The 24208-nt window shown below is 58.3% G+C and overlaps 1 protein-coding gene across 10 annotated transcripts in view; it reads left to right on the forward strand.

Annotated features, from left to right (window-relative positions):
• Positions 1-24208, forward strand: part of RARA (retinoic acid receptor alpha) — a 44614-nt gene that overhangs the window by 17346 nt on the left and 3060 nt on the right. For 4 of the 10 annotated variants that reach the window (XM_042915598.1, XM_042915605.1, XM_042915601.1 and 1 more), the window contains exons 2-7: positions 3991-4534; positions 18395-18543; positions 19803-19944; positions 21967-22127; positions 22372-22548; positions 23904-24108. In XM_042915598.1, the coding sequence (XP_042771532.1) occupies positions 4357-4534; positions 18395-18543; positions 19803-19944; positions 21967-22127; positions 22372-22548; positions 23904-24108 (1012 nt within the window). In that variant the 5' untranslated portion in view covers positions 3991-4356. The other 6 variants (XM_042915604.1, XM_042915603.1, XM_042915599.1 and 3 more) reach the window with 6 other exon arrangements.

Here is a 24208-nt window from a genome sequence, read left to right on the forward strand (position 1 = left end):
GCCTGTGCTCTTTGGCTCAGCCCCCATCATCCCTGCCCTCTCCCATCCCTGTTCCCTGGCCAGCCTGGCCCTCGGCCCATTTCTATGACCTTTACCCCCTCCCATGGCTCAAGGTCCTCCCTGGGGAGCTGAGTAACTCTGCACCAGAGTTTGCAGGCTGAGCAGGGTTAGGGATAGTGAGGCTCTCATGGGGTGAGGGAGGCCTTCCAGTCTCTCACTGGGGTGTGGCTTTGGAGGGCAGGGGGTTTTGAAGTTTGGTCCCATGTCTAACTCCTCACAGGCAGAGTTGAAGCATTAAGGTGGGCATAGTCATCTCTCCTCTGGGGGCAGGGGTGGGATGCAGAAGGTCCAGACTGGACCGACTGAATCCACCCCCTATGCCCCAAAAGCTGAGTCAGAATGCCTGGGGTCTAGAGTGAATGGCTTTCTGGGCCTCAGCTTCCTGGGCCTCACCTCAGGGAGGCCGGCCCCTGTGTGGACGTAAACCCTCCTGAGTATTTGTCAGAGGGTGCACCTCAGTGTGTGTTGGGTGCTGGGCCCCCAGGGAGGCAGGTACAAAGGCCAGCCTGGCTGTGTGAGGGCCAGGGAATGTGCAGTTTGGGAAACTGTGGGGCTGTGGTTGTGTGTCTGTGGGGGGCTGTGTCCTGGGGCCGTGCACACAAGCCCTGAACCATATTCATTGTGTGGTGAAGCCCAGGTGTGGAGAGATGGTATCTCCAGGTTCCCTCTCTTCACGTGCGTGCCCGCACACACACAGGCTGGGGCGTGCAAGCATACTCTTGCCCACCCGGATGCTTTCCATAGACCTGCATGCATGAGTTTCTGCAGGACAGAGAGAGAGAGAGAGAGAGAGTGAGAGTGTGTGTGTGTGTGTGTGTGTGTGTGTGTGTGTGTGTGTCTGACTGTCAACGCTGATGAGGCTCGGCCAACCCCTCCTTCCCTTGCCTGGCTCCCTCAGCTCAAGAGTTCCCGTTGTGTGGGGCCCCACAGGGGTGTGGGGGGCTGGGGTGGCAGCTGGCCCAATGGGTGGGGCCCCTGTTCCTCTGACGTCAGCCTTCTCAGCCTGGGAGGGAATCAACAGGGGCCTGGGGAGAGAAGGGGGTACTTCATTCAGGAGTAAGGAGAGAGGCCTTATGGTTGTCATAATTAGTACCAGTAAAAATCATGGTCATTAACAATGTCCAGATTCCACTCCTGGGGGAGCTGCTCCCTCCCTAGCAAGTACCTGTCCCCTCTCCCCCTCCCTCAGCCTGGCCCAGCTGGGCCCAAAAGTCCTGGCCTTGTCCACTGTGGCCTTGGCAGGAACTCCTCTATCCCAGGCATGGTCCTCTGCCAAACGCTGGCCATGTGCATGTCCCTTGGATTCTAGGTCTGAGCCTGGAGCCTGGAGCTTAGAACCTGGTGTGGCCTAGGCTTGGTGGGGGAGGTGGGGGGAGGAACAGGGGTTGGAAATGCAGGCAGTCCTTAGTTTGGGTCTTTGTGACCTTGTTTCTTTCCTTTTTCCTTTTTTCTCTTTCTCTCTTTCCTTTTCTCTTCCCTTCTTCTTTGTGTAATATTTATTTTTTATTTTTAATTAAACCCTACCCCCAATGTGGGGCTCAAACTCATGACCCTGACGTTGAGAGTCACACGCTCTACTGACTGAACCGGTCAGGGGCCCCTCCTTTCTTCTTTTTAACAGGTTTATTGAGATGTAATTCATATACCGTAAAATTCACCCATTAAAGTGTATAACACAGTGGTTTTTGTATACTCACAGAGTTGTGTGAATGTCCCCACCATCAATTTTTGAAAATTTTCATCACTCTAAAAAGACCCCGTTAACTGTCAGCAGTCACCTCCCATTTCCTTCAAACCCACCCCCCAGACCCTGGTGACTGCAGTCTGCTTTCTGTTTTTATAGATTTGTCTATTCTGGGCATTTCATAGAAATGGAATCATCATATGTAGCCTTTTAGAACTAGCATGACTGTTTTCATGTAGTAGTAGTATATATCAGTACTTCATTCCTTTTTCTGGTAGAATTAAGTTTGCATGTGGATGGACACTCTGTCCATTCATCAGCTGATAGACATTTGGGTCAGTTCTACTTTTAGGCCATTGTGAGTAATACTGGTCTGAACATCCGAGCACAAGTTTTTGTGTGAACTTATGTTGTCATATCTCTTGGAGAGATACCTAGGAGTGGACTTGCTGGATCATAAGGTAACTCTGTTTAACTTTTTGAGGAACTGCCACATTGTTTTCCAAAGTGGTTGTACTGTTTTACATTCCCTCCAGCAGGTGTATGAGGGTTCCGGTTTCTCCATATCCTTGACAGATTTATTCTTTTTGATTATAGTCATCTTGGTGGATCTGAGGTGATATCTCATTGTGGTTATTTATTTACTTATTTAAATGTTTATTTATGTTGAGAGAGAGAGACAGAACATGAACAGGGGAGAGGCAGAGAGAGAGGGAGACACAGAATCCGAAGCAGGCTCCAGGTTCTGAGCTGCCAGCACAGAGCTTGACGTGAGGCTTGAACTCACAAACCGAGAGATCTTGACCTGAGCTGAAGTCTGATGCTCCACCCACCAAGCCACCCAGGTGTCTCTCATTGTGGTTTTAAAAGGCTGTTTCTTTGGGGTGCCTGGGTGGCTCAGTGAAGTATCCTACTTCAGTTCAGATCATAATCTCATGGTTCATGAGTTCGGGCCCCGCATCAGGCTCTGTGCTAACATCTCGGAGCCTGGAGCCTGCTTCAGATTGTGTGTCCCTCTCTCTCTTTCCCCTCCCCCGCTGTCACTCTGTCTGTCTCTGTCACAAAAATGAGTAAACATTAAAAAACAAATAAATGGCTGTTTCTTTTTGTCTTCTTTTGTCTTCACATATAAACAATGCCATACATATGTCATATATATGTGTATATGTATTTGTATATAAAGAAATATATCCATGTACATGTATTTATTTTAGTATATCCTATACCCCAGGTGGATTTGATTGGAAGCATCCTCTTGCGGATGCTTCTCTTTTTCCCCTTTCTCTCTTTTCCCTTGTTGCTGCCTTTCTGTCTGTGTCATGGCATCTCTGGGTTCATCTCTGCCTCTCTCTGCCCCATGGTGTTATCTGTGCATGCCCTTCTGATCCCAGCTGTTCAAACAGGGTTTGGATCTGTATACACACATGTGTGTGTGTATGTGGGGGGGGGGGGGGCGGGCATCTGGTCCTTCATCGTGTGCCCTCCTCCCACCCCATCCAGGGATGTTGCTTTTGCCACCGACTATGAGGGTGAACTTTGAATTCATCAATCTCCCTTACCGTTTCATTGCCTGGGGCTGGGGAGGTTCTACCCTGTGCAATCCCTACCCTTCTTACACACTGCCCACCCCTGGCCCATCATGCTGGTAAGCATTGGAGGTGATACCCAGGAGTCCTTGGTTCCCGTTTCCTTATTTGTATGTATGTCAACGGGCCTCCTCCCTAGGCCTGTGGGACAAACCCATCTGGGGTGCTGGGGCTTGGATTTTGGGGGGAAGTGGTATAAGAGGGGCCCCCTGGCCTAGGAGTCATTTTTCTGAGAAGTGCCAATGCTTTAGGGAAGCGGCTTTTCCTCCCCCACCCTCCCCCCCTCAGGCACACGGTTCTTTGTATCTTGACCTCAGGTAACCCGCACTGGGGGAGGAGGAGGGCCAGCTGCTGGCCTCTGCCACAGGGATCCTCTGGGGTGGCAGACCCTGACCTTTCCCCTCGGGACTGTGGGTGAGAGGCCCTTTGTGGCTCTGGGCTCTGTCCTCGTCTCCCCAGCCTGGCTGTGCTATCCTGCCACCCCCAGCAGTGTCTGGGCCCTGCTCCCAGGCTGTCTCTGCCAGCCAGGCATGGTGCCAGCTGTCTGCTCAGCCGGGTGCCACGGGAGAATCTCCGGCCGCCCAGGTTGGGGAGCTCCACGGGGAATGCCCGTGTACCCGCTCCTCAGTGCCCACTCACCTGCCTTTCCTTTTTCTGCAGTGCCACAGAACATGGCCCCCCGAGCCGCCTAGCCAGGGCCCATCTGGGAGAGGCATCCTCTTCGGTGTCCTGAAGGCCAGCTCTGGACCTTCCCAGAAAAGTGCCAGCTCACAGAACTGCTTGACCGAAGGACCAGCTCTTGGGACCTCCCCCAACCCACACGGCCCCCCGCTAGAGTGGGGGATCCAGGAGGCTGAGATTAGCCTGTTGGCCTTGGACAGAAGCTCCAGGACAGAAGGGGGGGGTGGGCTGACCACCCAGACCCCCTCTGGGCCCAGGCCCCATGCCCCGAGGAGGGGCAGCCTGAAGCCCGTCAGAGCCTCCTGCCAGACTGTCTGCCTACCCTTCTGACTGTGGCTGCTTGGCATGGCCAGCAACAGCAGCTCCTGCCCAACACCTGGGGGAGGGCACCTCAATGGGTACCCGGTGCCCCCCTACGCCTTCTTCTTCCCGCCAATGCTGGGTGGACTTTCTCCGCCAGGCGCCCTGACCACTCTCCAACACCAGCTTCCAGTCAGCGGCTATAGCACACCATCCCCAGCCAGTAAGTGGGGTGGTGGGAGGCTTGGTGGGAGGGGGATGTGGCGTCGGCAGGCCTCAGGGCTTGGCCTCCAGGCACATCTGTTTTGCGCGTCTTCTCTAGATGAGGGGGACCATCGTTGTGTGTGTGTGGCGGGGGGGGGGGGTGGCTCCAGGCTGGTAACAGTGGTTGTTTGATGTTGGGGGCGGCTGAGGGAGAGATGCAACCGTGCCGTTCCCTGGGGCTCCTGGCGCCCTCTCCTGTGCTGTGCTCTTGAGGGCCTTATAAATAGCTCCGAGGACTGGACACAGAGGCCGGAGGCGGGTAAACACACCTCTTGACATTTGGTGGAAATGGCAACTCTCCTGAGAGTGGCACCCCACCTCCATCCCACCCCTCTGAGGAAAGAGCTTGAGGGCGCAGACTGCCCTGGAGGCTGACGAGCCCCCCCACCTCTCCCCTCCCTGCCAGCTCCGCCCACGGTTGCCTGGTGGCCAGGGCCAGTGTCCCAGGAGGGGGCGCCCAGCCTGGACTCTGGCTGTGCACGCATGCATGGTCTTGGCAGGGCCTGTGTTTTCTCTGTGACTCCACCCTCTGCCACGGGGGTCGCCTGTTGGCTGGACAGGGGTCTCGGTACCCTTCCCCGGCTGGCTGAGCCAGGTAGTGGGAGGTGGCAGCAGCTATGGCCAGCTGGCGGAGTCCAGGCCTTGGGCCTGCCAGGCCGCTTACAGTAACTCTGGCCCCCAGGGCCCAGCTGGGCACCAGGCCAGGGCTTGGGGAGGAGGGAGCAGGGGCCTGGCCTGGGGCGGGAGGGGTTGGAAGCAGCAGAATGGGCCATGGACGGTTGGCTGGTCGGTCAGCTGCTGACCTGGGAAACGTGTCCCACCTCTCCTGGTGGGCGGGGACTGAACACCCTGCCCCAGGCACCCACTGCCCCTCCCACAGCCCCTGGCAGGCTGCCTGGCACCACTGCCCTGTGCGCCCGGCTGGGCTGGGTCAGTGCCCCCTTCTCAGTGTGGGGGCAGCACACTCTCGCCGGAGCCAGGGAGTCTCTTTGTCCCTGGGGCAGGCCCTGGCCGGGCGCCTCGCTGCCCGCACTGGCCGTCTGCCCACCGCCACCACCGCTTCCTGGACCTCCTCCTCTGGCTCCGCCACGGCCCCTCCCTCCCAGGCCCCACCGGCTGCTGGAGCAGGGGCTCCGTGTCTGTTCCTACAGGCTCCCCCCTCTTTCTGGCCTGGGACCAGAGGGCAGGCAGATACTCCCTCAGTTTCCACTGCAATGCCATTCATTCTCTACCTTCTGTTTCCTCCCTCTCTTCTGTCCTCATACGGCAGTGGCGGGTGGCACAGTGACCCGGAGTTGGGGGAACTCCGAGTTTGGCCTAGTCTTCCAGTCCGTGCTAGGTGGCCAGGGAGGCCAGTCTCTGGGTTCAGGGTTGCTGGGGAATGGAATTGGGGTTGTGGGCATGTCTGTGGTTCCTTTTGTCTACAGACACTGGAATTCGTATTCTTGGCTGGAGTAACTGGAGTGTCTCCTTCCTGCCAGGGTGGGATTTTTAGGGAGGGAGACGTGGGGGGCTTGCAACCTGGTACCTGTAGATAACTTGTCCTTCCCCAGGTGATGGGAACAAAGCCCCAGACACTGCTCAGAGTTGGAGGTGGACTGGGTTCTTGCCCATCCTGTGTCAGACGAGCAAAGAGCAAATGCTATGTCCTCTGAATGTTGCAAGCTTCTTCCCCTTTCTTAGAGGTGGGTGGGGAGGGCTTCCGGGTCCCCCACTTCCCACCCTGGTAACATTCTCCCCCCTCCAGGGCGGGGTGCCCACATTTTGGGCAAGTGGAGCCTTCTCTGGCTTTCCCCACCCAGGTTAGGCAATGCTCCTTTCCTGCCCCCTCCCTCTGTGAGCCTGTGGGTTTCCCTACCCTTCCCCTCTTCCTAGTAAACAACAACTTCTCTTCCTACCTAGACCCCCAGCTTCTGAGCTGCTCCCTGCCATTCTCCTACTCTGGGACCAGGGGTGTAGCCATGGGCTTCAGGGAGCCAGGCATCTCCCCTCCTTCTGTGCAGGGCTGGGTGGCCTGGTGACCCAAGCTCCTCAGCCCTGGGTAGTGAAGCATGACAGATCAAAATTCATATGTGTTGGAGATGGAGGCAGCCTCATTTCTCTGCTCTCCCTGCCATGAGGCTGGTGCCAGGGGTCAGGCAGTTCCTAGGAGAGGTAGACATTGGTGGCCCCCATTCCTGCAGAGAGCAATGGTCACCTTTTTTTGTAGGAAGCCTCAAATGGGAGGCTCTTTACTCCCATTTCCCACCAACAAAGGTGTTTGCATAGTGCCCCTCCCTTTCCCATCCCTCTTCCCATGTAATGTGGAGGCTGGACCTTGGGTGTCTTGGGTGTATCCTTCAGAGACCCAGTGGCCTGTGGAATGACAGGTCTGGGTCACTGTTGGGGAAGGGGTATTTCTCTTACTCTGGTCAGGGAGTCAGAGTAAGAGGCCCCAGAGATGGGACAGGATTCCCTCCCCAGAGCCCCTGGGGCTTGATCTCTGAGGACTGGTATTTACTATGGAGGGTTGAGATTCTGTGTGCATTGTGGGGAGGGTCAGGGTTGTGTGTGTTTTAGGGGTGGGGGTGTCAAGGCTGAGTGTGTGTTGGGAAGGGGGTTAATGGCTTGTGTGTATGGGGTGAGAAGGTCAGAGCTGAGCGTGTCTTGGGAGAATCAAATCCAGAGCTGGGGAGGGGGGGCGGTCAGTCTGTGTGTGTGCTGGAGGAGGCGGTGACTTAGGGCATAGAGTGTTTAAAGGAGAGGTCTGCGGATTGTGCTGTGTGTCTCGGGAGGTCAGGGTCTCTTCTTATCGCCAGTTTAGGCTGGGGGTGGTGGTGTGGGGAGTGGGGAACACCAACCTGCCCGTTTTGTTGCTCACTGTAGGAATCCGTGTGGGCTACCTGCTGTAGTGGAGCCTGAGTTCTGGCTTTGCCACTTAACTACATGTGATAACCTCTCTGAGCACGTTTCCTGGTCTGTAAAACAGGGATATTACCAGAACCTCCCTCAAAGGCTGAGATTAGGCAAGATCACCGACGTAATGTTCTCAGCTCTGCGTCTGCTTGTGGCATCCTGTCGTCTGCATCCTTGCTGTCTCCTGCGTGGTACCATTACCACGGTGAAAAGGGGACCCAGGTCCCTTCTAGGTGGAGGAGTTGGAGAGAACTGGATGCTGACATGTGTGGAGCACGTACTATGTGCCCCAGATTATCTCTATGGTGCTGGGAGAGGGTTATTATCCCCATTTGTATTTGAGGAACTGGTGTGGGTGGAGGTTAAGGGATTGGGTTAAGTGAGCGGTAAAGCTGACCTATTTTCCACCATCCAGATAGGCAGCTGCAGGAGGGTATGGTGGTGGGCACTCCTGGGTTGGGGGAGCCTTTGGGGGGGAGGGGTCTGTCAGGGCCAATGATGAAACCTCCTCTCCTATGGCTGAGTCCCACTTCTGCCCAGGAACCTCCTGCTTTCCCCCAGTAGGGGGCGTCAGGGAAGGCAGCCAAGCCACACCCCCTCTTCTGTGTTTTGGATCCTGAAGGCTGGAGGCAAAGAGCCCTAAGAGGCCTGGGCCAGATCTCCATCCTGTCCTGGAAACTGTGGATACAATCTGTTCACACCCATCCCCACCCCCTAATCTGCCCGCTGCAGCCCACGGGAGTTTGCAGAGCTCAGTAGGCAATCCTCCCGTCCCCCTCCAGACAGACATTGTAGGAACAGAGTGTAAAAGCCACAGTTGTTATTCTTATTTTGTTTCAATTTGTGGGGTGGGGGCAGGGAAGTTGGAAGCAATCAGTAGAGGAGCTAGAGATGGGAACCCCAAAAGACTGGCTCCAGACTTTTCCTTTCTGTCTACATATTCATAATGTGTGTGCCTGGAGACTGGGGAGACCAAGGAGGGAGTGAGCCCCTCTTCCTTTCTTCTGCCACTCCCTTCCTTTAGTCTCTTCCTCCCACCCTCCCTTCCGTCCACTCTTTCCCTGGACAATAAGAGAGACAGCCCAGGGAGAGAGGGTATTGCTAGCAGTGCCTTTCCAGAGGTCCAAAATGCAGAGTCAGCCAAAGATTGTTGGATGGGATTTTGAGTGAAAATGGGGCCCCTCACCTTTTATCTGGTAGCAGTGATAATGCATGAGCTCCCTCAGGCAGGACTCAGGGAAGGAAGCCTGTCTTCCTTTTGGGCTGGCAGGACCTGAGACATTGGGTCCACCCCATGCCAAGGGCCATGTGCCCACAGGGATGTACCAGTGCAGGCTATGACTACCCTTTAGGGGGTAGCATCTGTAGAAAGAGGAAGTGTTTCCCTTCTCCAGATCACTTTGGGGCAGTGCCCACGTGGCCTCCTCCTCCTCCTCCTCCTCCTCCTCCTCCTCCTCCTCCTCCTCCTCCTCTATGGAGTCAGGCACAGCCAGTGGAGCTGGGTGTCCCAGGGTAGACTGGTTAGATCAGCCCTGGCTAGATCAGATATAGAGGCTCTCGCCTCCCCATTTTGACTTCTGGGTTACTGAGAACCTCAACCAGCCCACAGACCAAGGCACCATGGACAGAAATCTTAAAAAAGACTGCTCTTCCTGTGCAGCCTAGGGCAGGTCACCTATCCTCTCTCTGAGTCTGTATCCTCTTCAAAGAAAGACCCTTAATGCGTTCCTGGCTGGGTGAGTTGCTATGAGGCCACAGTGACCTGCTGACTGTTGAGCCTGGGTGAGCTTCAAGTATCTTGCAAGGGCAGTGATGATGAGGTGGGTGGAGTTGGGCCCTTGTCTTGGGGGATGACCACCCTATACTGGGACCCCACGTCTGGGTGCAGGCCTCATGATTTTCTGTTTGTGATCCCCTCCAGATGGGGTTGGGGACAGGAGGGGGCCTGGAACAAGTGGGGGCTAGTTCAGTTCAGCCCATACCTGCTGAGGGCCTGCTAAACACACAGTCCTGGAGGAGCTGTGGGGAATGTCACAGAGAAGCAGCAGAGGAGGCCTGGACCTCAGGCCTGCAGGTAGCTGTGGCTGGAGCCCTCCCTTGGCCACCAGAACCTTCCTTTTTCCCTCTTCTCCCTGTGCCTCAGGAAACTGTGTTCTTCTCTGACATGCCTCATGACCTTGCTGCTGCCCAGAACAGGTATCTCACCTGGACTTTTCCCTTTCTCCAACTCCAGAAATCCTACCATCCTTTAAGGAACATCCTGAATCCAGAAACCCTCACATCCTCTTCCTAGAAACCTTCACAGATGTTTCCCATTCCACACTACACTCTTCCACCTTTGAATACCTGTGTGTCATTTTTTTCTCTTGTAACACTCATCTTTCTACCACGAAGTGACTTCTTCCTGCCTAGTTCCTGCCGTGAGCTGTAATCATTTGGGAGATCTTTTCCCAGTTACCAGGTCTTTGATGGCAGAGACAGTCTCAGATCCCTTAGTAGCTCGCAGCAGTGAACACAGAGCCTAGCACATAACTGGTGCCCAGGAGCTATCTCGTTTGGGAGGAAAGATCCCAAAGGCTGTGGAAGCAGTCTGCCCTCTTCCCCATCACTCAACCACTGCCAAGGCTTGCATATGTGCCCCAGACCCCAGCATTCCACCTGCAGCCCAGACTTCACTTAGGTGGGACCTCACTTTGGAGCCCCACAGCCACCCGTCCGCCAGACCAGTAGATGTCTGTACTTCGCAGTCTTGGGAACTTCGCTGTTGCAAAGCCACACACCAGAGTGCTCTTGGCTACCCTCCCCCTGTCCTTTTATGCTGCCTGGACTGTTGTAGCAGCTACTAACCGGTCTCTCTTGCCCCCCTACAGTCCATTCTTCACACAGCTGCTAGAAAGATCTTACAACACTGTAAATCAGATCTTGCTTCTCCTCTGTTTGGGAAGCTTTCTGTGGCTTCTCCTGGCATTTAAGATAAAATCCAAAAGCCATACTGAAGCCAACAGGCCCACCTGGTCTGGCCTCTGCCCACCTCTCCAGCCTGGTCTTGTGTCTGTTTTCCTCTTGAATTTTACGCTGCCTCTACCCTAGTCCTCTGTCAGTACCCTGAATGAACTCACCAACATCTCTAACCCCAGGACCTTTGCACAGGCTCCTTCCTTTACTGGGACCGCATTCCTTCCTACTCTTTGCCTGACTAACTTACAAACTTCTACTTTCTTTAGGTCTCTGCCTTGAGGTCCTCCCTGACTCTTCAACCTAAATTAGGTACCTACAGTATTAATTCTCCTTCAAAGCATACTATAGTTGTTTCCAAATACCAATTATCTGTGTGCAATTACATATATATATATATATATATATATATATATATATATATATATATATTCGCTTAATGGCTGTTGCTCCTTAAGGTCTGCTAGAACAGACTCACCAGAGTATCTATATAGGAGGTGCTCAGAAAATACCTTTTCTTGAATCAGCCTGGCATGATGGGAATATGGGCTTTGGCAGCAGAAAGTTCAAATACTCACTCTAGCTTTATTAGCAGTGTGAACTTGGGACAACCCACCTAGCCTTGCTGAGACCTCAGTTTCTTTATATGTAAAATAGGAATAATGCCCCCTTATCTCTTGGAGTTGCTGTGAGGATTTAATGACCAGATTAAGAACCTGACTTCTAGAAGAATGTCCTTGGGAAGCATGTCAGTTCCCATCCTTTTTTAGAATGAGGAGTTCTGCTGCAGGGTTAGTGGGAGTAACAGGATACCCTCTCCTCTAGGGGCATCTCCCTCCTTCACGTACCTACCCAACCTAGACCTTTCTTCCACTGAAACTGGCATCCCTAGGGCTTCCGGGAGGAAGTGGTCAGCTGGAAGGCACCAGCCCCTCCTCTTATCTCTCCGGGGTGGATTGCGCGGTGGGGGGCCAATCCTGGTTCAGCCGCTGGGAGACACCTTGGGCGGGGCTTTGCTCGCCGGAAGCACGCAGAGCGTGGGGAGGAGAGCCCCTTCTGCAAGCGTTTATGCCAAAGCAGACGCGCTGCCGCGTCGGGTTCCGGCGGGCGGGCGGCCGGAGTCACACATGATGTCACAGACAATGACACAAGCCGGGTGTCTCATCCCGACACTACGCCTGAGCTGCACAATGTCATACCCGGGACACTCGGCACACGCTGCACGTTGCATTCGTGGCGCTAACACTTGGCCACGCGCGCCCTGGTCCCTCGCCTCCTGCGGCCACTCTCCGCGGCTCCAGGGACGCTGGCCTGGCCTGAGGGGGCCGGGGGCCGGTGGGCGAGCCCCGCGAGCGGGCTGGCAAGCGGGTGATGTCACGGGCAGCGGTGGGTGGGTCACCCGGAGGTGAGGCGCCGCCAGGCGAGTTCAGCGAGAGTTCAGCCGCATTACATTAGGCAAATGAGGCCCGGGCTGGGTGGGGGGTGTGTTAGGGGGAGGACACCGGGACCACCCCCTCCTCCCCGCCCCGTCACCTCTCCCCTTCCAGCGCCGGGCTGGGGACTGTGACCGAATCACTGGGAGGCCGGGAGCCGGAACTGGGATGGGGTAGACTCCCGCCCCTCTTCCGTTCCTGCCTCAGCGCCAGCCCCCACCTCTCCGCGTACCCTGCCTCCGTCCGTCCTCCGCGTACTCCTCTGTAGCCTTTCCCCATTCCGTCCCCGCTTCTCTCCTCCCCCTTCCCAGGCTCCCCCCACTCGCACGCCACAGCCCGCCTCTCCCTGTCAATTCCCTGAGCTTCGCCCGCCGGACCCGCCGGGCAAGGGTTAAGTCAGGGGCGGTGCCTGGACGGGACGGGGCGGAGGAAAGGGGGTGGGACCGCCGGGGAGGGGGCGCGCAGGCTCCGGGCAGGGGGCAGCGGCGAGCACCTCCGAGACCGAGCGTCGGCCGGCGGCCCCGGGCCTGGCGGAGGCGGAGCCGCGCGGGGTCCCCACCCCCACCCGGAATCCTCGTCCCGGAGAAGCCCCGGGAGCCCCGGGGAGGAGGAAGTGCCCGGCGTCCCCCCCCACCCCCCACCCCCCGTGCCCCGCGCCGATCCCGCCCCCGACCGGCGCACTTGGGGAGCCGCGGGACTCTGCCTAGGACAGCATGCGACTCGAGACGGGAGCCCCCTCGAGGTGGAGCCGCTGAGTTCCCGGGCCTCCGCCGGGCGTTCCCGGGGGGAGCCGAGGGACACCCCCCCTCGGCCCCCGCACACAACTTCCCCGCTGTTCACCTGGGACTGGCGGAGCGGCCAGCCGACTTAGACGCAGGACTTCGGGCGACGGGCGGCCCCCGGCCCGGGTCGCCAGTCGGGGCGAGGGGGACGTGCCCCTCGCCCCCAGCTGCTCTCCGAGGATGGCGCCGCCGGCTGAGTGAGAGAGGCGGCGCGCAGGACTTCCCCGCCCGGACCTCTTGTCTTCGCGGGGAAGATGTACGAGAGTGTGGAAGTGGGGGGGCTCACCCCCACCCCCAATCCCTTCCTGGTGGTGGATTTTTATAACCAGAACCGGGCCTGTTTGCTCCCGGAGAAAGGGCTCCCCGCCCCTGGTCCCTACTCCACCCCGCTCCGGACTCCGCTTTGGAATGGCTCAAACCACTGTAGGTACCGGCCTCCCCTCTCCTATTGTAGGAGCTGGGGCTGGGGGTGGGTGGTGGAGCTTCCACTCCCACTGGGGATGCGGGCCTGGGGCGCGGTGGGGGTCTTGTCTCTACTTTCCCGTCTCTATTGCTGAAACTCGGGTGCCCTTGCTGGACAATTGGACCCTTCCAAGTAACCCCTGGGTGCTCTTTCTGTTACATTAGGGCTGAGGAACTTTAGAGGTTCCTCCCTTCGGGAAGCATTCGTTCATCTGTTCTGCTACTTCTTGCAGGGGAAGTGGAGCCCTTTGCCTCCACTTTGTATCTTCTTGCTAGGAATCCAGTAGCTTCACGGCAGAGTGGTCCTTTCTCCCACCCTGGAGGGTGGGGTAAAGGTCCTATCTGGGCTTATCTGCTCCAGGAGGAGGGGCCTCCTTCCCAGGTCCCACCCGTCAAAGCCTGGGGGAGAGCCCCCTCCTGTGCAACAGCTGCTGCCCCCAGCCCTTGCCCTTGTGTCATTAGAGTCCCTGTCCGGGGAGCGCTTAGTGTCTTTGGTGTTGGCAGTGGGGTGTGGCAGGAAGGGGCAACTTCACTGACACCCGTCTGCCATCCTAACCAACTCTTTACATTGGGGAGGGCACCTGTTCATATGAGGGTTGTCCTGTCTCTGGACACTTGGCTGGCATCTTTGAGGTTTCTGTCTCAGGAATGGCAGGGAGAGGCTGCTCTGGTGGAAAGAATCCCTCCCTAGTAATCCTAAGCTGGTTTGTTTTCTGGGAATGAGTTTGTTTTTTGTGGGTCTGGGGCTGCTCTGGAAATGAGGGATGCATTCCCTGCCAACCCAGCTGTGTCCTTTTGTTACCCTGTTTTCGCTTAGGGATAGGAGCAGGGAACTGGGCTGACCCTAAGAGGGGTGCTGAACCCTGGAGCCCTGCAGCCAGCTCACCTTCCCGCTGTCCTCCGTCTGGGTTCGGGCTCTTGTGGAAGGGAGGGGCTCTGTGCACCCTCGAGAGCTAGCGCCTGGGGTGCACACCTGGGCGTGTTCCTACCCAGCTGTGAGGTAGTGTACCTGGGCGGGAGGGAGCCGGCGCTAGAGGGCTATTGTTACCTGGCTCGGGTTTCTTCCTTTTCCCAGCTCGGGGCTCAACTCTTCCCCGGAGCTTCTCCCACCCTCCCGACTGGCTGCCTCCCTGCTGCCTGCCTGGGAGGAGGGGTGGAGTGGGTCTCTAGGGGCCCAGCAGATTGGAGAAGGTTGAAGGGCAGCCCCCAGCCCCTTTGCTCTAGGAAGAGAGACCTGAAGTGAAGAGACACCCCACCTGTACCCCTCCCAGAGCCACCTCATCTGCAGCTTTTCCTATTGTCCTGCCCCTTGACCTTTGCCTCTGGGGCTGAGTGGCTGGGAGGCTGCAGGCTGCCTACCATGGGAGGGAGGGGGTGTGTGAGTGGGCCGACTTTGGCCAAAGGGGATTGGTAAGAAGTGCCACACTAAGACCCTTTTCCCCACTTTTCACAGCTGGAGGAAGGTGTTCCTCCGCAATGGGATAATTGGGGCACGGCTGCTGTGGTCACCCCCTCCACCACCTTGGCCACCTGTGCCAGAAGACTAGGGGGAAGCTGGGATCAGAGACCTTGGGCTCCAACCCCATCTCTTCCTTTACCCCACGGGAGCAGCTCAGCTCTCCCTGGCCCCAAACTGGTTGGGGAGGAGGAGCATGGGGTCCCAACAGGCCTTGAGTTTGGTGAGGCTCGGGATAGGGAAGTGGAGGGCTGTTTCCCACACCCTGTCAGGTTAGGTAGAGCTAGAGATCTGGGTTTCCCTGTTCCCAAGGTCCCTTTGTAGGCGTGTGTATGCGTCCTCAGTGGGGGTACCAGTGGGCTCAGCCCCAAAGCTGTGGGCTGGGAGTTGTTCTGAGGCGCAGGAAAGACCTGAAGGCTTCCGGTGGTGACTTGACCCTGCCGTACATGGGGTCACACCACTGTCTTGGGAGGAATCCCTTGGTGTGTGTGGAGGTCCTATGGTGACAGGAGCCCTCCAGCCTGCTCACTGCCTCCTGCTACCTGCATGCAAGGTGGGAAGAGGGCAGCCTGGCTGTGGAAGGAGATCTTTCAATCCCGCAGGGCCCTGTGGGGACCTCGCCTCCATCCCCAGAGACCCTACTGGGGGGAGGGGCACTGGAGGACAAGGGGTACACGGGATGCGGCTCCCCATCTGTCCCCCACCAATCTCACCGCTCACGCCTCCGCCCGCTCCCAGACGTCCAAGAATGTGAAGCACGTGGATGCCCGTGGTGGGGGGAGGGGGAGAGATGCTTATCGGGGCGCTGGGCTAGGGGCCTCCTTCCGCCCTACGCCCAGAGCCACCCCACCCTCCCCCGCGGGGAGGGAGGAGGGGGCAGTACAGGGGGGCCCTGTGCCCCCTCCCCAGCCCTCCCCAGGGGCAGCGAGGGGAGCTGCGGAGGAGCGGGCGCCAGCTGGATTGGGAGGGGAGCCGCTGGCCAGGGGCCCGGCTGATTTCCTGCTGATCTCCTCCAGGAAACCAGCCCCTTGTGCGAGCCTGCGAACGGCTCTGGGGCGTGGGGAATCCGGAGCGCTGTGCCTCTGCCTCCTGGCCCCTGCCCGCCAAGGGTGGGGGAGGGGCACCTGGCAGTTCTGGCGGGAGGGGACGCCTGTCTTCCTGGGCCGGCTCCAGCCCTCCGAGGGGGCGCTCCCCCTCGGGCACTTGGAGCCGAGAAGGTGTGGTGCTCCTGCAGCCTTCTCCTTCAGGAAGAGAGATTTGTGGGCTGGGGCCTCTTGGGAGGGAGGTGAGCAGGGAGGGGCCAGGCCCTGGCAGTCCTTCCCCCAAAGGTCCAGTGTGCAGACGTAAGGCCGACTCCTAACTCTTGCAGACGCCGGGAGGGTCCCAGAGTGCCGTCCCCCCCCCCCCCTCGCCCGACCCCCACCCGCCAGGCCCAGCTTCACTAGGCTGTTGGCCAGAGGCTGGGAGGTGGAGACTGGGCCAGGGCTCTGGGTTCAAAGGGCATGGTGCAAAACCTCCGAAGTGTTACCTGGGTGACAGGTGGGGATGTGCAGGGGGTGGGGGTGCAGAGCATGCTAGAGCCTCAGAGGCAGCCAGCCACAGTGGGGTGGGCTGCAGGGAGGCCTCACCCAGCCCAGACTGTAGCTCCCACCAAGGCTCACCTCTCCCATCCTGCCAAAAAACGATTTTAAAAAGCACATGCTTTTAAGTTCTGTAAACATCCTCTGGACTTTGCCTTAGCTCCAAATTTCTATGGGCCTTTGCCCCTTTAGTCAGTCCCTGGCCTTAGAGCTGTCTGTCCCTCATCACGGTATCCTGTGTGTCTCCCTATGCCCTCCCTTCCCTCTGCCCCACTCGTACCCCAAAGCTCCATCTGTCCTTTCTTCTCCTCCTGTCTGGCCCATTTTAGAGGTGGGGCTTTGGGGAGGTGGGCCAGGGCAAAGGGTGGATGCGGAGGGGAGGGGAGGTTGGTGCCTTCATCCTCTGCTTATTGGAAAGCAAGCTGGGATTCTAGGCCATGGTCCCCCCCACACACCCCCTTGTCCTTGACACCCCCCCCCCCCCCACAACCAGTCTGGATTGTCTATTGTTACTCCTTTTACGTCTTGGAAAAAGTTAGCACAACAAAGAGCTTCTTTGTCACTCACCCCTCTGCCTCCTGGCCTCACCCAGAGCCCCCAACCCCACCCCCCCCAGCAGCTGTTCTCAGGCCTCTCGCCTGTCTGATTTGCTTGTCTGGCCTCTGAGAGGGTGAGGTGGGGGGAAAACCAGGCCAGGGCAGCTCAGTGTTGGGGTGAGAAGCAGAGAGCCAGGGGAGGTCAGTGAACAGGCTGTGGACTGGTGGGGGTATGGGCATCCACTATTCCTTTGCTGCAGGCTGGTCTCTGGGCAGGGACGGGGCACGGGACCATGGCAGTGGTGGTCAACCAGGCTGACCAGGGAAGTGGTGCCCAGGTCCTGCAAAGAGCCAGGAAAACCCTGCCAAGGTTGTTGGCCTGGTTCCCTGTCATCAGCCGCCTGGCAGTCCCTGGTGTGTCTGCAGGTAAGGTGGGGGCGGTGGTCGTACGCAGCCAGCCCCCAGTGTCCGGCTACTGCTTTTCTCTGTGTCTGGACTTTGGGGTCATGTGATTCATGGCCATAAGGTGCTTGGGTCAGGAGCTGCCCTGAGCTCCTTTGAATTCCAGAACCTTGCACGCTGGAGTTTGGGAGGAGACTAGGTAGGATTCTGGGGTGTGGGAGGAGGCCAGGATCTACCTGCTCAGGGAGGCATCCTTGCCCCTCCTTGGCCCCGGACAAGTAGATGTGGCAAAGGCCTCTGGGGGATGCCGGGTGGCACCTTGGGAATCTGGGATTGCCTCGGGTCACAGTTCTCATCCAGCATGATACACCCCCAGCTGCCCAGGCTTTGGGCACAGACAGCCCCCACCTAACCCAGCTCTGTTCTGCCTGGGGTGATGGGCAGGGGGCCAGGCACTGGGGAGGATTTGGCTAGTGGGGGCTGCCCCTGTTGGCTGGGTCACTCCCCCCCCCCCCCTTCCCGCTGCCCTCTTGGGGCTGAATAACCAGAGAGGAGGAGGGTAGTAACCCGGACATAGTATTGAGGGCAGACAGACAGAGCATTGATAAGAACAGATCCCCTTTTGTCATGCTGCTTCCCCCCTAGATAGGGGGCATCTAGAGCAGTGGGCTTCCGGGGTCCAGAGGGAGTCTTCTCCCTGCCTCCGGGGGGTCCCCCTGCTTATCTCAGGGGAATCCCCACCTGCTCTGCTCCAACATTGGCAAATCTTCTTTCCACACCCTGCCTTGGGTCCCTGGCCAGGGGATTGTTTAGGTGGAGGAGGGGCTGTGGCTGCTGGCTGAGGGGTGGAGGGGGGGAACGGAAGCAGAGGGGGTGGGGGAGTGGCCGCTTTGAATATCCTGTTGACCCCAGTTTCCTCTGCCCCCAGCTTGTGTCCTCTTCCTTCCCTCCTCATCAGGCCTTAACTCCTTCCTAACTTGGGGGAGATGGGGCCAGGGCTTGAGAGCCAGGCTGACTCCTGTCCCCAACCCCCAAGTGTGGCTATGTCTACATACAAATCTGATGGTTTATCCTCTGATCTTTCTGGTTTTGAAAGGCGGGGTGCTGGGGGAGTAGGCAGGAGTGATGGGGTGCTGGAAGCTTCATTGGCAGCCTCGTTCTCCACGTCTGGCTGTGAAGTCCCAGCTTTCCTGAGACTGTCCCTGCCTTAGAGGGAGAGCCCAGGGAGCAGTGGTGAGGGCTGGGAGAGGCAGGGTGGGTACGGTATTAGGGATGGTGACCTGGGTCTCTAACTGCTCCTCCCCTCTTCTCTCTCTAGCCATTGAGACCCAGAGCAGCAGTTCCGAAGAGATAGTGCCCAGTCCTCCCTCGCCACCCCCCCTCCCCCGCATCTACAAGCCTTGCTTTGTCTGTCAAGACAAATCCTCAGGCTACCACTATGGGGTCAGCGCCTGTGAGGGCTGCAAGGTGAGTTGAGGGGGTCACTGGGAAGGACAGTCCTGATTAGATAAATGGGATGTCCCCACTGCCTCGTCCTGGAGTATGCTGGGGGTGGGGGGCTGGGGATGGGGGATGTCTCTGAAACTGCTGCCCTTGCTTCCTTCTGTGCAGAAGGTGGCAGATCCTTGGAGGAGAGGGACACTGCATTAGAACCTTCCTGTAGATGATCAGGAACCCCCAAACAGGAGGTCCCCCCTCTGCCTGAGCCCCTCTCCTTGTCTCCATCCTCTAGCTGCCAGGGTGTGCACTCCCTTTGCTGCCACCCAGGTTGCCATAGTGAGCTGGCTGCCAACTGGGTCTTGGCTGGAAAGCCAGGAGGCCTGCCCCCAGTGGCCCTGCCTGAACCTCACCATGGCAGCCTGGCGGGAGGCAGGTAGGAGCAGGCGCCCTGCTTTGGCCTCCTTCGGGTGCCCAGGCTGTGGGCTCCCCGGGGTCTGACTGGATTTCCCCGTGCCCACAATAGGCTCAAGAGTGCAGATGAGGCTGCCACCTTCCCAGCAGCTGTGGGTGTGGCTTCTTCCCCTCTCCCTTGTGCCTGAGCCTCTGTATTGGTTCCTTCCCCAGAGATTGGGGCTCAGAAGCTGCATGGCTTGAGGCTGCCCCTCGGCGTGGAGTGGCTATCCCCAGGGGCGGGGCGAAGACAAGGGCAAAGCACAAGGCTTCGGATGTGTGTGTCCGCCTGTCCTGTCTGGTTGTTCCTAGTTTGTCCCTGGGTGCTTGTCTCTGGTCAGCCTGTGTGTGCAGCCTCTGACCAGCCCAGGTCTGCCTGTGACCATGGACATCTGCCTGGTCGGTGACCATGTGTCTCGCTGCCTTACTCCCGATCACGTGTGCATCTCCACCTCTCTGGCTAGCCTGCGTATGTCCCTCTATGGCCTCTTTCTCCTGTGCTCTGAGCCTGGGGCTGTGGATTCCAGAGCTCTGCTTCTCTCCCATCTAGTCCCCTCTGCCCCTTTTCTTGACTCACTAGCAGCCCTGAGATCCTTCTCCCTGGGAGGGAGAAAGCCAGGCATGTGGGTATGGGTTGTGGGAAGACCGCTGCCCACCTGCAGTGTTAAGGCGGGCACTGGGATTCTTCTGGGGGTGTCTTTGTGGGACTGTTTTCTTCACCTCGTCGGGCTTAGGACAGCAGCGGCGTGGCTCTCCACCCTCCAGGCCGAGGCTGCAGGCCCGCCACGCTCCCACCGTGGGTGCGGCTGACCTGACTCCTTTTCCTCCATACCCAGGGCTTCTTCCGACGCAGCATCCAGAAGAACATGGTGTACACGTGTCACCGGGACAAGAACTGCATTATCAACAAGGTGACCCGGAACCGCTGCCAGTACTGCCGGCTGCAGAAGTGCTTTGAAGTGGGCATGTCCAAGGAGTGTGAGTGCCACGGTGCCAGGAGCCGGCTCTGCATTAGGCAGGGCCCAACGTGCTCCTAAAAGGCCATGGGAGTCGGGGCGGGTGGATAATGTGTGTGTGGACCAGAGCGCGTGTGCCCGTGGTGCAGTGTGCGGGCTCATGGTTGAGGACGGTTTGTGTACAGCTGCAAGGACGTGTGCGTCTGTCTGCACCTTTAGCCCGCTGTGTGTCTGTGTGTGGGCAGCCATTCCGTTTGCATGCAATTGGCTGTGTGTGCTCGCACACGCATGCATGTGTGTCTGCTTCCAGGCCCCGCTGCGCTTTGGGGCGGGGCTCAGGCACACCTGAGGCCCTCTGGATTGTGCACCTTAGGGGAGGGCTTGCACAGAGGGGTGCTGGCTGGTATTTGTGTGTTGTTGGGGGGGTGTGTGGCTGGCACAGGGATTTAAAAGCCATTGTCTGGTGAAGCCTGGGACCTAGAGTTGGAAGAGAGAACTGGGACTTCTCAGGTCCCAGAGGAATGGGGGTTTCCAGTTTGGGCTCAGCTGAGGCCTGATGGAGGGAGGGAAGGAGGGAGGGCTGGACAGGGAGACCCTCTTGTGTTGAATCATGGGTGTTGCCGTGGTGACCGGTGATTGATGATGTCAGAGATAAATGACGCTGACAGACGCCTCCTTGTCTGCGTGGCCGTTGCCATGGAGCCAGAGCCTTGGGGGATGGGGTGGGGGAGGGGGGCTGCGGGACCCCCTAGCCCTTTGTGGGGAGGGCAGTGGAAGAGGGAAGTGGGGAGGGGATGTGGGGGGGGGGACACAAGGAACCCCAGAGAGGAGCAGAGGGGCCCTGCAGCAGCCTGCCACCTCCTGCCTTGGGAGGCAAGGGACGCGTGGTCTGGCACCCAGGAAGCGGTGGCTTTACACTGTAGAGTGGGTGACAGCCCGGGACCCTTCCCTTCAGGGCCCAGCGCCGCCACCTCCCACTGCTTCTGCTGCCTTCCACTCCCAGAGCTTTTCAGCGCAGAAGGACCAGGGTGGGGACCCCCTCTCCCTCCCATCACCAACTCCCCCTTTCCCTCCCTCCTTCTCCTCTCCGGCTGCTCTGTGCCCCGGAGCTGAGCAGCTGCCATTTCAATAGAATTAAAGCTTCCGAATGATAAACGTCTTGTCACAGCTGCAATTTTCTCTTCCCAAATTATCCCCCCCCACTCTCCCTCTCCCTCTTCCCTCCTCTCCCTTGCACTTTATTGAATTTGCAGAATCGACATGAGTGATCTCCAAATTATGCCAGCTCCCCCCACCCCCACCCGCTGCCCCCTCCCTGGGCCCCCAACCCCCACCCCCCTCTCTTCCTCCAGCGTCAGCAGCCGCGCCACCACTGGCCCTGTGAGTGATTGTGTGTCTGGGATAATCGGCTGGTAACGACCCCATCGCTTCTTTAAAGCCGAGTGGTGTGTGCGGCTCAGCGCCCCTGGTGATTTGTCAGCTCCCCCGGCTAATGGGCCGAGAGATTCTCCCGCCGGGCCCCCACTTTCAGGCTGGGGAGCTGCTCGGAGCCAGTCCCTGGGACCCCCAGGGAGACTGCTGGCAGGGGGGCTGGGGGCCCGTGGAGGCAGGAACCAGTCCTTCCTGGAAGCAGAGGGAGTAGGGGGCGGGGGAGGCAGAGCACGGAGCTGGGACCCTCTGCACACTTGCTTTCAGCCCTGGACACCTGCACACTTGGAGTGTGGGCTGGTGTGGCTGTGTAGGAGTACAGGGGACACAGGCTGGCCAAGGGGTGTGTGCGCTGTGGTCACGTGCTGGGGCAGGACTTGGCGTGTGGGTCAGGTGGGTGTGGAGGGGTGGGCCATGTGCTGACACCTTACCTGCCTGTGCACACTCGTATGTGCGCATTCACACGTGCACTCCTGTGAGTGCGCTCCTGTGCGCCTGCGCCGGGCCTGGCCGGGTGACTTCCTTGGCAGCCAGTGGTTCTGTCTGGTGGGAGGAGCTCAGGCAGGAATGGGCCACTACCCGCACCTGCTGTAACCCCGGCCTCTGCCCTCCACAGCTGTGAGGAACGACAGAAACAAGAAGAAGAAGGAGGCGCCCAAGCCTGAGTGCTCAGAGAGCTACACGCTGACGCCCGAGGTTGGGGAGCTCATCGAGAAGGTGCGCAAAGCGCACCAGGAGACCTTCCCCGCCCTCTGCCAGCTGGGCAAATACACTACGGTATGGTTTCCCCCGGCCTGGCAGGGTGGGGTGCACCCAGTGCCAGGGGGCCCATCTCGCCCCTCCTCACCCCTGCCTGGGCCTCCATGTCCTCCCTTCCCCTCTTCTCCTTCCTCCTGCTGCCTCCTGATTCCGGGGCTCTCAGGAAGTGAAGTGGGTGGAGGGCAGGCCTGTGGGGGCAGTGGAGCCAGGCTGAGAAGGGGTACTTGAGGAGAAGGCCCTCACTGTCCCCCGTCCCTCCCAGAACAACAGCTCAGAGCAACGTGTCTCTCTGGACATTGACCTCTGGGACAAGTTCAGTGAACTCTCCACCAAGTGCATCATTAAGACTGTGGAGTTCGCCAAGCAACTGCCCGGCTTTACCACCCTCACCATTGCCGACCAGATCACCCTCCTCAAGGCTGCCTGCCTGGACATCCTGGTGAGGGTCTGCACCCTGCCCACCCGGGCACTGCCCCTGAGTCCTTGGAGAAGGTCCTGCCACTCAAATAACCACCCTGCCAAACACACATCTGGAATCCATCTATCCAAATGCCCACCACCCGGTGTCCACCCTTCCTCTCCCCCATGTGTCCACCTGTCCACTTAGCCACTCAGCATCTGAATGTGCCATGCTTCACCGATTCACCTAGACACGCATCCATCCACGCCCACCTGATCTTTCCACTGAACCTTTCACCCCACCACCCATCTGCCCATGTCTTCAGTCTAATAAAGTTTCACGTAGGACCCTGTGTGGCCAGGCCTTGAGCTGGGTTTCAGGAACAGAGGTGAACACAACACCAGCCCCTCTCTTGAGAACCTTCTGTGGGTGGAGGCAGCAGATATGTAAACAGAGGTTATAAAACTGTGCTGAGTGCTGGCTGGAGATGGGGGAGGGCTGTCCCTTCCCTTTTGGGGGAGAGAGTCAGGGCTGCTGGGCCCCAGGGAAGGCATCCAGAGGAGGGGGCAGCTTGGGGTTGTGTAGAAGGGGCATGTGAGAGGGCCCTAACTTAGGAGCAGGGTTTGAAAGGCCCAAGAGGGTGTGAGACCAGCTGGGTTTAGGAGACTACAGGGCATTTGGTGGGGCAGAGGGCGACTAGGCTGGAGGCAGGATGTGTGTGATGGGGACTGTCAAAGCCAAGGCTGAAAGGATTCTCCTTGTCATCCCTGATGGGCTCTGCTCACCTGTCCCCTCTTGGCCACTTCCAGGGTAGGGGAACCTGGGAGGTGACAAGGCTTACAACTTCCTGGTGGGGGTGGGGCAGGAGGAGCAGAGTATGGCATCTCTGGGTAGTCTCCTGTCCCCGTGCCCCAGATTTAAGAGTTTCAAATCTGGATCGGGGTTTGGAATGGTTGGAGCTGATACACATTTATGGAATTCTGTTGTGTACCCAGTCCCAGGATCTGTAGACATAAACCTGCTACAGTCCTTGCCTCCTGAAAATTCTAGTTTCCCTCTAAATTCTCTTGTGGATGGAGATCAGCTGATCTAGATCTGCACTGTCTGTTACAGTAGCTGCTTGCTGTGTGTGGCTCTTTAAATTTAATTAAAATTAAACTTAGTTCAATTCTTCAGTGGCACTAACCACATTTCAAGTGCCCAATGGCTACATTGTAGCTGGTGGCCACTACTTGCACAGTGCAGACCTAGGCCATCTCCATCATTGCAGAAGATTCTAGAAGGTTCTGTCCGACAGGTTGGCCACCTGCCAGGTGGTCCTGTGGGGGATGCTGGTACTGGAAGTGCTGGAAGGATGGGTCAAGTCCCTGAACCTGTGCATCCTCTGTACCCAGATCCTGCGGATCTGCACGCGGTACACGCCCGAGCAGGACACAATGACCTTCTCAGATGGGCTGACCCTGAACCGGACCCAGATGCACAATGCCGGCTTCGGCCCCCTCACGGATCTGGTCTTCGCATTTGCCAACCAGCTGCTGCCCCTGGAGATGGATGATGCTGAGACTGGTCTTCTCAGTGCCATCTGTCTTATCTGTGGAGGTGGGCAGGGGGCCTGGGACTGCGGGGGTCAGGCCCAGGGTGGGTGGTGGGGCAGCCCCCGGAGTCTCTTCCCAGGGAGAAGCCCAGGGTCAGATCAGAA

Source organism: Panthera leo, chromosome E1 (genome assembly GCF_018350215.1).
Source record: "Panthera leo isolate Ple1 chromosome E1, P.leo_Ple1_pat1.1, whole genome shotgun sequence".
Classification (NCBI taxonomy): domain Eukaryota; kingdom Metazoa; phylum Chordata; class Mammalia; order Carnivora; family Felidae; genus Panthera; species Panthera leo.